We start from the raw sequence: 14,983 nt of genomic DNA on the forward strand, positions 1-14,983 counted from the left end.
AGGAAGAGGAGGGTACTAGGGGAGGAGGTGGAAGGGGTGGGGAGGGAGGTGTGAGAAGTGGGGGGGGGGGGGTGAGGGACATGGGGAGTGACAAATGCAAAGGGACCCCCCCGCCCACAGGATCAATACAATGCAAAACAACAAAAACAACAATACAATGCCCCATGCAATGCCATGTGCGTTGCGGTGTCTTTGCACCTGTGGACCGGAACCAAAGTGAAGCTTTGAGAGAAACACGAAGCGGAGACTCCATTTGAATACAACGCCCTTATTAATGCACCGCCGAAAGCGCTTGAGGTAATGGATTCACGAAGAAATACCATAACGAGGCAAGAGAGCTGCACTCTTCCTTGAAGCGAGTGAAAATAGCACAGGAACACACAAACACTTGATGATCAAACGCACTATGTCAAGTACATGCACAATAAATGTCAAAGGACGTAAACAATAAATGGCTGCACAATGAAAGACAACAGTCTTTTTTTTTCTTTTTTTTTTGCACGGATTGAACACAGGAAATTCCTTTCCATTTCTGCTCTTCAGTTACGACTCAGTATGTCCATGCAACCTTTCAGGGGGTTCTCTTAATTTAACTCTTTCCATACGAACGGCGAAAGAGACGACGTTAACAGCGTTTCACCCCAATTACCATCATCAAAATATTGCAAGCAGAAGGCTCTTATACTGAAGACGTGAATGTTGACAAAGTATACCACAATTCTGACGACGGAAACTAAAGGTTGGGTCATTCAGACACCCACTGGACATCCGAGGGGTCTGTGTAGAGGAGAAGAGAGGACTGGCCGTACTGAGTGAGTTAAAAAGAAAGAAAACCAAGACTGGGTCGGAAAAGGGAAACGCTGGAACAAACTGAGGACACCTGGGCTCAGTGTGTTGCATGAAGTGATCTTTGCAGCACTAAGTTTGCTGAAAGATTGTTCCTAAGTATATGGAATTCACCGTGGAGTTAGGACCACAGCGCCGCAACATTCGGTCATGCAACCCACCCCTCTTCTTTCTTCTTCTTCTTTCCGTTACACGACCAACATCGACTTGCCGATGACTCTGTCGTGGTTCATGCATGCTGGGTATTTTCCTGTCTTCATAACTCACCGAACACTGACATGGGTTACAGGATCTTTAACGTGCGTATTTGATCTTCTGCTTGCGTATACACACGAAGGGGGTTCAGGCACTAGCAGGTCTGCACATATGTTGACCTGGGAGATCGGAAAAAAATCTCCACCCTTTACCCACCAGGCGCCGTTACCGTGATTCGAACCTGGGACTCTCAGATTGAAAGTCCAACGCTTTAACCACTCAGCTATTGCGCCCGTCAACTCTCCTTAAATTAAAAAAGCAAAACAAACAACAAACAACATCAACAACAACACCCCCCCCCCCCACCCCCCCCCCCCCCCCAAAAAAAAAACACGAGAAGTAAGGCCGCTGGAAGAGCACCTGTGTGGCTGACAGGGCGACCAGTAAGCCGTGAACTGATCATGTTACTACTGTACGTGTTCAAGTCGCTGGGCATGCCTCATGTATATCTAGGTCAGTTCATTGTCCGTTCTGAAACAGTGAGCGAGGAGGTGGGGAAAAGGAATCTTTAAACGTTTGTTGTTGTTTTTTTTTTTTTTTTGGTTTTTTTTGTTTTTGTTGTTTTTGTTTTTGTTTTTTTTCGGGGGGGGGGGGAGGGGGATTGGTTTGCTGAAGTTTCAGTAAACAAATGCAGCAACCAAATCAACAACATAAACAAAAGCAAGAGCAGCCACAACAACGACCAACAACAACAAAAAATGTTTAGAAAAAGGTTACACATTCTTGTTCACTTGCACACGGTCTCAGTGTATGCCAACACTACATATTGAAAACAAGAATACAATATTGTTGTGTGTTTTTCTTTTTAGACTAGTACACATACATGTATATATATATATATATATATATATATATATATATGTGTGTGTGTGTGTGTGTGTGTGTGTGTGTGTGTTTTATACAGGGTGCCAGCTACAAAATATTATTTTATAACCTATGGGAATCACAGCTGGTTGCAAATGTTCTCTCTTTGGAAAGCATGGACATTTTTTGTCTGGGGACATGCTCATGTGAATGCTAACTGGAAACAATTTAAACAAGAACGACTGTATGGCATCCTTGCAACTGTCTCCTGCAATGAAACTGTGGAGTTTTGAAATCGCGATAAACTTGTGTTCGACAGGATTTTTAAAGATTGCGTTTTACTATTTGCACAATGTTATATTCACCAGTGGAAACTGAGAGACAAAATGCAACCATTCAACATAGTTAAGAAGAAACTGCTAAGGGCAATGTAATTTTTTTTTCTTCTGAAAGCATGGGGGGGTCAAGTGAGGGGGGGGGAGGAGGGGGGAGGTTGGTGCTGCCCTATCCTCTACCGTTTCATTGGCACAATCACTTGGGGGCTTCGTTTTCTTTTCTGAACAAACATTCAGTTGGAGCAGAACAAAAAATGTCCATTCATCTCTTTGTGTGCACGTGTATGTCTATGGAATTATGTGCTCTAAACACACACACACACACACACACACACACACACACACACACACACACACACGTACACGCACGCACGCGCACGCACACACACACACACACACACACACGCACGCACGCACGCACGCACGCACGCACGCACGCACACACACACACACACACACACACACACACACACACACACACACACACACACACACACACACACACAACACACACGAAAAAAAAACACATATGTAGTGGATTCCGTTTCATAGAGACAAACGAAAGTAGTCACCAAAAAAAAAAAAAAAAATCAACAGATGAAAGGACGTGTATTGCAGCCAGGAGGCACTCTCCTAGGTTGACATAGTTCCGCTCTGTTCCTCATTGACACATATAGAAAGGACCAATTGAGGTTCCGATGAATGGCTGAAAGGAACGCACATTGTGGAGTCCTTTCCAAAACGAAAACAGCCTCCAAGAGGTGGGAAAGCAGGACTCTGTGTGGGTCACCTGTGCGGCCTCCCTCCAGGCCATCCCTCCCCCCCCACCCCCCACCCCTCCCACCCCCGTCCCTTCTATAGTGGGTTGGTTGCCATTAACGTGACAACAAAGCAGATGAAATTTAAAGAAAACACGGCCGGTGCAAAACCATTCAGATCGTTGGAGGGGTTTACATCAGAAATCAAAACAGACACCTACTCCTTAACAAGATATGAGGGCTTTGGTGAATAGACACTTAAGAATATTTTGATTCGCGTAATATTTTGATACGCTTTTAACGCGTGTATGCACTTGGATAATTCTACGCTGAATTCGATACACGGGTGTTGCTGACACATTCCAATTATTAGTTGTTTTTCATGTTTATTTTGCTCTTTTGTCTATATGTATGTAATCCTCCACACCCCTAAAAAAAAAAATAGGTAAAGTGAACCGTCTATTACAATAAACAGTTTAAAGAGGGAAATCGGTCGTTGTTTTGGCGACCAGAAACGGACATTGATCAATGTTTTTAGTCAAAACATCAGTGAAGATGTCACGTCATGAACCGTCAAACACAAAGGAAATGTCCTTTTTTTTTCCGACACAGACATCAAAGCAGATACATCACTGAGGAATAGTCAGCTTTCTCAGTTTAGATTTATGTGACAAAAATTCAAAACTTTTAGAGGACAGCCGAAGTAACCATCACAATTTGTGGTGGATGTGTAAAGATGTAATGAAAAAAGTAAAGGGAATGGGTTTTTTTTTATTGAAACTTAAAACTTCTCCGTGTCTATATGTTCTGTTCACACCCATTTATGAACTGTTCGTTGTGAAAAACAGTCACTGTCTGCTCGTCTGCGTGTCTGTGAATTTCTCTATGTCTCTGTGTCTCCGTGTGTACAATCATGTTCTGTTCACATTCGTGTAGACTTCGCTGTGTAGAACAGCTATTGTCTGTTTGTGTTGTGTCTGTGAATTTCTCTATGTCTCTGTGTCTCCGTGTGTACAATCATGTTCTGTTCGCACACACATTCGTGTAGACTTCGCTGTGTAGAACAGCTATTGTCTGTCTGTGTGTGTGTGTGTGTCTGTGAATTTCTCTATGTCTCTGTGTCTCCGTGTGTACAATCATGTTCTGTTCGCACACACATTCGTGTAGACTTCGCTGTGTAGAACAGCTATTGTCTGTCTGTGTGTGTGTGTCTGTGAATTTCTCTATGTCTCTGTGTCTCTGTGTGTACAATCATGTTCTGTTCACACACACATTCGTGTAGACTTCGCTGTGTAGAACAGCTATTGTCTGTCTGTGTGTGTGTGTCTGTGAATTTCTCTATGTCTCTGTGTCTCTGTGTGTACAATCATGTTCTGTTCACACACACATTCGTGTAGACTTCGCTGTGTAGAACAGCTATTGTCTGTCTGTTTGTGTTGTGTGTGTGAATTTCTCTATGTCTCTGTGTCTCCGTTCACACACCCATTCGTGTAGTCCTCGCTGTGTAAAACATCCTTTCGTTGTCTTCTCTCTTTCTCTCTCCAGTACTTGGAAATGCGGTTCAGCAAAGCTGTGAGGATCCAGTCATCGGCTCTACTCATTCTTCAGACGGTGAGTCGGTCATGCTAGTTACGTCTCTGTCTCTCTGTCTCTGTCTCTGTCTCTGTCCCCCCCCCCCCTCTCTCTCTCTCTCTCTCTCTTTGTCGCATATTGCGTACTTACGTTACGTAAATGATTTTCTGTGAGAAGAACTTTGGCTGGATTTAGAACTGGAATGTCATCTTTGACTTTCAATTTTCTTGCAATTTAGCTGCCGCACAAATGCCAAAAAAAATCCTCCTGTCCTTTGTGTAGAAATGTTCCTGAAACATAGATGTACGTTTTGCTTAAATGTCCAAAACACAGAGAGCCCAGGATTGAATTAGTTCCTGTTAAATATCACAAGCATCCATCCGTGTTTAAACTGGTGTGACTGATGGCTGCAGAAAACGAAACAAGGGTGATGAATGTTTCTAACAAAGCTCTAGACATTAGAAAGGAAACACCATTAAAGTTTTTGATTCTTTCTTTATACGCATTGTTCACTCCACTTTTAAAGGGCCAATGTCTAAACAATTAAACCATCTTGAATAGTCTCCCTCTCTCTGTCTCTGTGTCTGTCAGACTGTTTGCCTCTCTCTCTCTCTCTCTCTCTCTCTCTCTCTCTCAGACACGGGGAATAAAAGACACACCATTAACAGATATGAACTGCTTAGTTTGGCATTACACAATTTCTAGACGTGCCACTACACTCCTCAAACGAAATGGTTTACGGAGAAACTAGGAGAAGTCCACTTTTCGTTAAAACTGCAGCAAGATATGCCCACTTTTCATCAAAACTGCAATAGAATATGTCCACGTTTCATTAAAACTGCAACAGAATGTGTCCACTTTTCATCAAAACTGCGGCAAGATATGTCCACTTTTTATTAAAACTGCAGCAGAATGTGTCCACTTTTCATTAAAACTGCAGCATGACATGTCCACTTTTCATCAAAACTATAACAGAATATGTCCACTTATCATCAAAACTATAACAGAATATGTCCACTTTTCATCAAAACTGCAGCAGAATACACCAGATACTGGTATTCAAACAGGCGAGGTTACCAAACTAAACCGAGTCCGCAACCAAGCCTGTGGAGGTTTTGTTGTGTAGTCAGAACCAGGCAAGGATGTTTGGGCATCAAATATGTAAAACCAAAAAAATAATAATAAATAAAAAATCCGACAGAAAATGGTTTTGGAACAGTTTGGTTGTGTCAGGATGCTGGTTGAGTAGTTTGTACAGCAATTCAAGGATAATGTTCACATCGTGGTACAAACAAAACGTGGCACGCAGAGATGGAAAACGGTGACAGCCATACAGTAAAGAGTGGTAACTCTCTCCATGAACAAGGTACACAACTTGAAGTCAATGCTGCTTATGCTTCCGATTCAGTTGGCACTCAAGTGTGTGTGTGTGTGTGTGTGTGTGTGTGTGTGTGTGTGTGTGTGTGTGTGTGTGTGTGTGTGTGTGAGTGAGTGTGTGTGTGTGTAAAATACGTAAAATACACAACACATAAATTTCTCAGATGATAAGATGATAAAATATTTTGTATTCAGTATTCTCTCTCTCTCTCTCTCTCTCTCTCTCTCTCTCTCTCTCTCTCTCTCTCTCTCTCTGTGTGTGTGTGTGTGTGCGTGTGTGTGTGTGTGTGTGTGTGTGTGTGTGAACAGAAAGAAAAGGCAGTCAGACAGAGGAGAAATAGAAAGGAAATTAACAAGAGACGGGCAAAGACAGACAGAAGGGAGGGGTATTATACTGGTCCTGTTCATTCATTTGGCCATCTTGTTCACCTCGTTTTCACCCCACCCATCCCTCCACTCCCTCACTCCCTCCCGTCTGTCACTCATAATTTTTTTTTTTTTTTTTTTTGATAATTAAAAAAAAAAAAATGCTCGTCCCTGTTTTGAGATATAATTTATCCTTTGTTCTCAGTGACTCCCTCAGGCATTTTCCTTTCCTTTTTTTTCCATTGTTTTGTTTTGTTTTGTTCTTTTCGTACAGCTGCTCTACATGGCGTTTTTGCTGTACGCTCCCTCGCTGGCGTTGAATGCAGGTAAAACTTTGTCTGTGCATCGTGTGTGTGTGTGTGTGTGTGTGTGTGTGTGCGTGCGCTCGCGCTTCGGCCATAGGCATACATACACATCAGGGAAGAGGGCGTGGGATGGAGGAAGATGGAGTGGGTAATGCAACAGTTCATTTACAAACTGTGTAGTAACTTTTGCTTTGAACACAGTATGTACGAACTAAAATTCTTTTCAGGATTTTTCCATACTGAGTAAGTATGGGATCATTTTCCAGACTGAGTATAATGTTAATTCACTGCACGTCATACATTCTAGCCAAGTGATAACATTAGCATTCGATGTTCAATGAAAATACGATATACATATTTCTCGGGGTGGTATTGATATTATCCGTTAATTTGCATTGATTTCTTATCTCTTTCCTACAGCATTAAAATAATAATTTTCCGACTCGGCGACTTAAATATTGTTGCTTTTTTTCCTTCTAACAGTATGCTTAGGGGTAAATCTTGGAAATCTTTTTGGAACTTCTGCCTCGAGGCATTGAATAATGGGCAAACAAAAATAAAGTGGTGTTCGTTTTCGATTCTGTGCCCACAGTGTGTGTGTGTGTGTGTGTGTGTGTGTGTGTGTGTGTGTGTGAAGGATTTGGTTGACAGTTTCCTTTTGTGCATAGATTATACCCAACGGAGTGAACGCTCTTGTGTTACGTACGTCTATGAGTGCGTGACCAGGTGCATGATCGTGGTGGATAGCGATAATATCATTTCAAACGTTTTCACCAGGTTTGCAATGAATAGCGATACAAAGATTTTCAACCGTTTACACCAGCTTTTTCGGTGGATAGTGTTAAACCTCTTGATTGCCTTAGTACGTATCACATAGTGCATAGTGGCGTCACTGATGACATCATCAGAAGAATTGAAAAAAAAAATCTGGAAGGCTGAAAATTCACACGGTTTATCTAGAGTGGTATATCTCCAGACCATTTTCACAGTTTCAGGCTTAATGTTTTGGATATTGTTTTATGCCTTGAAATACCACTTTGTAGGCCTACTGTTTTCCTCCCGTGCACTGAAGGGGTTTGAATAAGATTTCAAAACGTGTTCACGAGACAAACTGAACGGTGGGTTTTTTTTGGGTTTTTTTGTTTGTTTGTTTTTTCTTCAAACACACCTTACAAGAATAACTCGAATGATTGAGCACAAGTTTCAGTTTCAGTTTCAGTAGCTCAAGGAGGCGTCACTGCGTTCGGACAAATCCATATACGCTACACCACATCTGCCAAGCAGATGCCTGACCAGCAGCGTAACCCAACGCGCTTAGTCAGGCCTTGAGGGGAAAAAAAGGTGAATAAATGATAGATAAGCTTACACAAATAAATAAATAAATAATAAATAATAACTATAATGGAAAAAAAAAGAAAAAAAGAGAAAAATAAGCAAATAGATGTAAAACATGAAGACACACATTCACATATACACACCCACACATGCATAACAGATATGCACCGAACATGCAGTTTCACAGATATGAAAGCACAGTCAAATACATATAAACGTACATGAGCTCCAACACACACACACACACACACCACACACATTACCCTGCACCTCCTCTACCCCCCCTCCTCCACACACTCATTTCTAGTCTACGTATCACGTATGAGCACAAGATGCACAACATTGAGAACTGGGAGCCTTCACCGTGAAACTTCTCCGTTTCAGTAACGGGTCTGAACTTGTGGGGCTCCGTTGTGGGCATGGGAATTGTGGTGACGTTCTACACCACTTTGGTAATATATATCTGTTTGACAGTCCTCCCGCCTGTCTGTCTGTCTGTCCGTCTGTCCGTCTGTCCGCCTGCCTACCTGTCTGTCTGTCTCTGTGTAGACGTACAAATAGTTAACCATTATCTGGAATATACGTTCATTTTTTTTCCGTGTTCGTCATCATTTTGTACATCTTGTTATAGTGTTTTCTGTTGGTATGTCTTCAGGCGCAAATGTGTGTCACGTCTGTACTCGATGGATTCATGTGCGGGCGTATGCAAGTGTGTGTGTGTGTGTGTGTGTGTGTGTGTGTGTGTTCGCGCGCGCGTGCGTGTATGTGTGTGTGTGTGTGAGGGAGAAAGAGAGCGACAGAGAGAGAGAGAGACATACAGAGACAGATAGAGAGACAGCGTCAGAGACAGACATACAGACAGACACAGAGGGATGTGTTTAAAAGTTTTGCCATGAACAACAAACAGACAAACAGACAAACAAATAACAACAACAACAACAACAAAACTCCGAAAACAAACATCAACAATACAATTTCAGATGATGATGATGGTGATGTGGATACTTATGTGGTGCGCATATCCTCAGTCAGAGACCAAGCTCTAGGCGCTTTACAAGCACGGAGTCATTTGCACAACAGGCTGTCTATCTGGGTAGAACTGGCTTAGAGCTGTCGTTCATCATTCCTTTCCTGTGTCATTCAGTCGGGCTAAAGTCATGCACACACACACACACACACACACACACACACACACACACACACACTCACACTCACACTCACTCACTCACTCACTCATACTCACTCATTCTCATTCTCACTCTCACTCTCACTCACATTCACGCAGACATGAAACGTTTTACCTGTACGACGGTTTTGCTATTTCTCCCGCCATGCAGGCAGCCATACTCCGTTTTTAGTTCTTGTTTCCACAACCCATCGGGCACTGACATAGATTACAGGATAATCTCACATGCGTTTTTGATCTTCTGCGTGCGTGTACACACGAAAGGTGTTCAGGGACTAGCAGGTCTGCACATAATGAGGTTGACCCGGAAGATCGGAACAACATCTTCACCCTTACCCCCACGAGGTGCGCCAGGGATCGAAATCAGGTATATAGGGCGAGAATCTAGCACGCTAACCACACGACCACAACACCTGTCACAAGAAAGGTGTTGAGTGTTGGCCTAGAGGTAACGCGTCCGTCTAGGAAGCGAGAGAATCCGAGCGCAATGGTTCCAATCCCATAATCCCCAGTATTTTCTCCCACCCATCCCCTCCTCCACTAGAACTTGAGTGGTGGTCTGGACGCTAGTCGTTCTGATGAGACGATAAACCGAGGTCCTGTCTGCAGCGTGCACTTAGCGCACGTAAAAGAACCCACGGCAACAAAACGGTTGTCCCTGGCAAAATTCCACTTCGATGGGAAAACAAATAAAGTTGCAGGCAGAGATTTTTCCGATCTCCCAGGTGAATATGTGTGCAGACCTACTTGTGCCTGAACCCCCTTCGTGTGTATACGCACGCAGAAGATCAAATACGCACGTTAAAGATCCTGAATTCATGTCAGCGTTCGGAGGGTTATGGAAACAAGAACATACCCAGCATGCACACCCCCGAAAACGGAGTATGGCTGCTTACATGGCGGGTTAAAAAAAAACCCAAAAACAAAAACAAAAAACAAAAAAAACAAAAAAAACGGTCATACACGTAAAACGTTACATGTCTGTCTGAGTGTGTATGTTTGTGTGCCTGAAATCTGACTGAATGACACAGGAAACGAATGATGAGCGCCCAGTGGCAGCCGTCAGTCGGCTCTATACCCAGGTAGGCAGCCTGTTGTGTAAATGACCCCGTGTTTGTCACAAAGCCCTTAGAGTTTCGTCTGTGACCGAGGATAGGCGCTGTATAAGTATCCATATCAATTAATCAACAACACAACACCACACAACGCAATACAACACACGTGAACAACGTGGGCCACGCCCGACAGACAGACAGACAGGCAGACAGACAGACAGACAGAAGCTGTGTCGTGTCTCACAGGGCGGCATGAAGGCAGTGCTGTGGACAGACACCTTCCAGGCCGGGGTCATCTTTGCCGGGCTCCTGGCCGTGCTCATCAGGGGCTCCATAGTCCAGGGCGGCTTCGCCGAGGCCTGGGAGATCGCCGATGAGAAGAACAGGATCCTCTTGGATGAGTAAGTTCTTCGCCGTTGTACACACGAGTGCTTCGTTTTTTGTGGGGTTTGTGTGTGTGTGTGTGTGTGTGTGTGTGTGTGTGTGTGTGTGTGTGTGTGTGTGTGTGTGTTCTTGTTGTTGTTGTTGTTGTTGTTGTTGTTTTACACGATTGCTTCGTTTTTGTTCTGCTTGTCGTTGTTATTGTTGTTTCGGATTGATATTAATTAACACACTGATCAAGATCAGCGTTCTCCCCTTTCTTTTCTCCACAATGACTCCATATGATGTCAGGTGGTTGTCTGAATGGCCAATCCTGTTTGTTAAAAAAAAAAAAAAAAAAAGCAAAAAAAAAGCGGTATTCTCTGTCTTCATCGTCGTTAGAAATGCGGTGTTCTTTGTCTATGTCCATCTTTTCGGTCTTGGAGCTTTCTGCTTCTGACATTTCAGTGACGTCAACAGTGGTAAAACGCTGCTGTCGTCGTCGCCTTTGTTGTCGTCCGTACTGAGAGAGTTAACTCACTCAGTACGGCCAGTCCTCTTTTCTCCTCTACACAGACCCTTCAGATGTCCAGTGGGTGTCTGAATGACCCAACCTTTAACTTCCGTCGTCAGAATTGTGGTATTCTTTGTCAACATTCACCTCTTCAGTATAAGAGCCTTCTGCTTGCAATATTTTGATGATGGTAATTGGTGTGAAACGCTGTTAACGTCGTCTCTTTCGCCGTTCGTATGGAGAGAGTTGATAGATATGTGAAATATTACCAGACAAAGTTTAGATTTGGAGTAATAGATGTGGAGTGATGGTTTGGAGGTCACGCGTCCGCATATGAAGCGAGAGAATCTGAGCGCGCTAGTTCGAATCACGGCTCAGACGCCAATATTTTCTCCCCCTCCACTAGACCTTGAGTGGTGGTCTGGACGCTAGTCACTTGGATGAGACGATAAACCGAGGTCCCGTGCGCAGCATGCACTTAGCGCACGTAAAAGAACCCACAGCAACAAAAGGGTTGCTCCTGGCAAAATTCTGTAGAAAATTCCACTTCGATAGGAAAAACAAATAAAACTGCACGCAGGAAAAAAATACAAAAGAATGGGTGGCGCTCTCAGTGTAGCGACGCGCTCTCCCTGGGAAGAGCAGCCCGGGGCTGAGGGGGCTGAGTGATGAGTTGGGGAATACCGGGTAGATAGAGGGCGGAATTTGAAATAAAATGTGTTGTCAATCGGGAAGAAAACCTTAGTCAACTGGCTGATTCCCCACTGCTAAATAATCGCGCTTACACCCCCGCACCCCCCCTCTCTCTCTCTTTCTCTGTATCTCCCTGTCAATGTCTCTCCCGCTCTGTCTGTCTCTCTATCTCTCTCTCTCTCTGTGTCTCTGTCTGTCTGTCTGTCTCTCTCTCCTTTTTGCAAGGGAGACAACAATATATGACCAGGCAAAACAAACAAACAAACAAACAAAAAACCCAAACCAAAACAAAAAAATAACAAAAAAACGTAACAGCGACAAAAAAGAAAATTCACATGCTCGACTCCATGAAAAGGATCCGATGGTTACTTTTGCTGCTCGCTCACTATATGGCGGTAATAAACAACAACAGAGTTCAAAGAATCGGTTTCCTCATGCCAACTGTCTGAACCCTACCCGGCCCCCAAGTCCTTTCGACTCAGGATATGGAATCTGGTGCCAGAGTTAACGCAGACTGTTCACTTGGTCTCGTTAAGTCTGATAAGAGTACTGACCACAGAAACTCGGGGACAGAAATAAAGCAGCAGGGAGTGTGGACCCTTGGAGATTTATCGGAAAGTTGTCACTGGTCACTCGAGTTCCGTGTACAAGGAAAGGTCAGGTCATGATGTTGATGATAAGCTGTTTGACACCCTTCTGGCAAGAGAACCCGTTTCCTAGGGGGGAGCCGTAGCAGTGCGTGTGTGTGAGGGGGGGGGGGGCGTGGGGGGGACGGTGTGTTTGACGTAGGTGACTGAGTAATCGAGAAACACACACACACACACACACACACACACACACATATATATGTATGTGTGTGTGTGTGTGTTTCTCGATTACTCAGTCACCTACGTCATATATATATATATATATATATATATATATATATATATATATATATATATATATACGTGTGTGTGTGTGTGTATACATATACAGCATTCATCACATATTCTTTCATTTCTAGTTAATTACATTTTGTCGAAACGCTGTTTATTGACAGGCAGTGCATGGTTAGTTGTTATAAACTTTGCTAATTCAGTTTACACAATTATTCGATAACACTGTAAGATAAGCATCTTGAACAAAAGTTGGTTTAACTCTCTCCATACGAACGGCGAAAGAGACGACGTTAACAGCGTTTCACCCCAATTACCATCATCAAAATATTGCAAGCGGAAGGCTCTTATACTGAATACCACAATTCAGACGACGGAAGCTAATGGTTGGGTCATTCAGACACCCACTGGACATCCGAGGGGTCTGTGTAGAGGAGAAGAGAGGACTGGCCGTACTGAGTGAGTTAAACCATGATGAATGTACATTGAAATTGTGTTTGTTCAACCAGAAACTGCTTGACTCAGTCAGTACCGAGCACTGCCATGACAAATGCTTATAGCATAAATGAATTAATCCGATTTCATTTAAGATGATATGAATACATTTCAGGTATTGGTTCTGATGTATATCGGCTCTGTATACACCGAAGAGACATTTATACATTACCGGAAATTTATTTGAAGTAACGCAATCTATGGGTCCTCAAAGCAGGCACGCCCCACTGCAGTTTGACCAGATATCTTGCTGTCACATGTCTGAGTTCAGAGAGACTGGATGATTAACTCACTCAGTACGGCCATTCCTCTCTTCTCCTCTACACAGACCCCTCGGATGTCCAGTGGGTGTCTGAATGACCCAACCTTTAGCTTCCGTCGTCAGAATTGTGGTATTCTATGTCAACATTCACCTCTTCAGTATAAGAGCCTTCCGCTTGCAATATTTTGATGATGGTAATTGGGGTGAAACGCTGTTAACGTCGTCTCTTTCGCCGTTCGTATGGAGAGAGTTAAGACAAAAGTTGATTTGATTGTGGAATAATGAATGAAAAATTATTCAGTGGAAACTTCACCTTTTCCAGTCGATTGAATGTGCTGTCTTTCTTCTTTCTTCTCTGTTTGTCTTTTTTTTCTTCTTTCTCATTTCTTCCAATTCATTTCAAAGCAGATGTGGTTGTAGATCACAAGAACCAATCCATATACTGTATAACACGTCCTCGAAACTGAAACTGAAACTGTGTTTGTTGATCAACAAGTAGTGAAGAGTGGTAACTCTCTCCATTCACAAGGTACACAACTTCAAACTTCAAGTCCGTGCTGCTTATGCCACCGATTCAGCTTGCACACGGGTAGATAAAAGGTAAATTGGAACAAATCCAGACACTTCCTCCAAAACAATTATATATATATATATATGTGTGTGTGTGTGTGTGTGTGTGTGTGTGTGTGTGTGTGTGTATAAGGAAGCGCCGGGTTTGTCCTTACACCGATAATTTGACATATGCACACAGCAGCAGTGAGGAGAAGAGAAATATGCAAACACAAATGAGCTTTTATTCAAGACTGGCACATCTTTTTGTGTTTGATTGTTGATTGTTGTTGTTGTTGTTGTTGGTGGTGGTGACAGCTTCAGCTTCGACCCCAAGACCCGGCACTCCGTGTGGTCCATGGTGGTGGGCGGCATGTGTTTCTGGGCCTACCTGTACGGCATCAACCAGGCCCAGGTGCAGCGCTGTCTCTCCTGCCCCTCCGTTGGCAAGGCGCAGCTGTGAGTTCCTGGAAGTGGAGAGAAGGGTGCGGATAAGTGTGGTGGGTTGGGTTAGGGGGATGGTGTGTGTGTGTGTGTGTGGAAGTGGGGAGGGGGTGCGGATAAGTGTGGTGGGTTGGGTTAGGGGGATGGGGGGGTTGGTGGTTGTGGAAGTGGAGAGAGGGGGCGGATAAGTGTGGTGGGTTGGGTTAGGGGGATGGGGGGGGTGGGGGTTGTGGAAGTGGAGAGAAGGGGCGGATAAGTGTGGTGGGTTGGGTTAGGGGGATGGGGGGGTTGGTGGTTGTGGAAGTGGAGAGAGGGGGCGGATAAGTGTGGTGGGTTGAGTTAGGGGGATGGTGGGTGTGTGTGTGTGTGTGTGTGTGTGGAAGTGGGGAGGGGCTGCAGGTGGTCTCATGTTGTTTTTGGTGGTGGTTGTGGTACTGTAAGTATTAGTGGTGGTTTTGTGGCGGGTTGTGATGATTTTGTTGTTGCTCTTCTTTCTTCTCTTCATCGTCCTCCTCGTCGTCAGTCTTCTACTTCTTCTCCTCCTCCACATCCTCCTCCTCCTCCTCCTCCTCCTCCTCCTCCTCCTCCTCCTCC

General features: G+C 43.9%; 1 protein-coding gene across 3 annotated transcripts in view; it reads left to right on the forward strand.

Annotated features, from left to right (window-relative positions):
• The window catches only part of LOC143292010 (sodium-coupled monocarboxylate transporter 1-like), a 61,761-nt gene that overhangs the window by 28,029 nt on the left and 18,749 nt on the right, over positions 1-14,983 (forward strand). For all 3 annotated transcript variants that reach the window (XM_076602166.1, XM_076602167.1, XM_076602168.1), the window contains exons 3-7: positions 4,544-4,609; positions 6,588-6,639; positions 8,338-8,405; positions 10,441-10,595; positions 14,264-14,404. In XM_076602166.1, the coding sequence (XP_076458281.1) occupies positions 4,544-4,609; positions 6,588-6,639; positions 8,338-8,405; positions 10,441-10,595; positions 14,264-14,404 (482 nt within the window). The remainder of the gene's footprint in view (positions 1-4,543; positions 4,610-6,587; positions 6,640-8,337; positions 8,406-10,440; positions 10,596-14,263; positions 14,405-14,983) is intronic.

This window comes from Babylonia areolata, chromosome 18 (assembly GCF_041734735.1).
Source record: "Babylonia areolata isolate BAREFJ2019XMU chromosome 18, ASM4173473v1, whole genome shotgun sequence".
Lineage (NCBI taxonomy): Eukaryota > Metazoa > Mollusca > Gastropoda > Neogastropoda > Buccinidae > Babylonia > Babylonia areolata.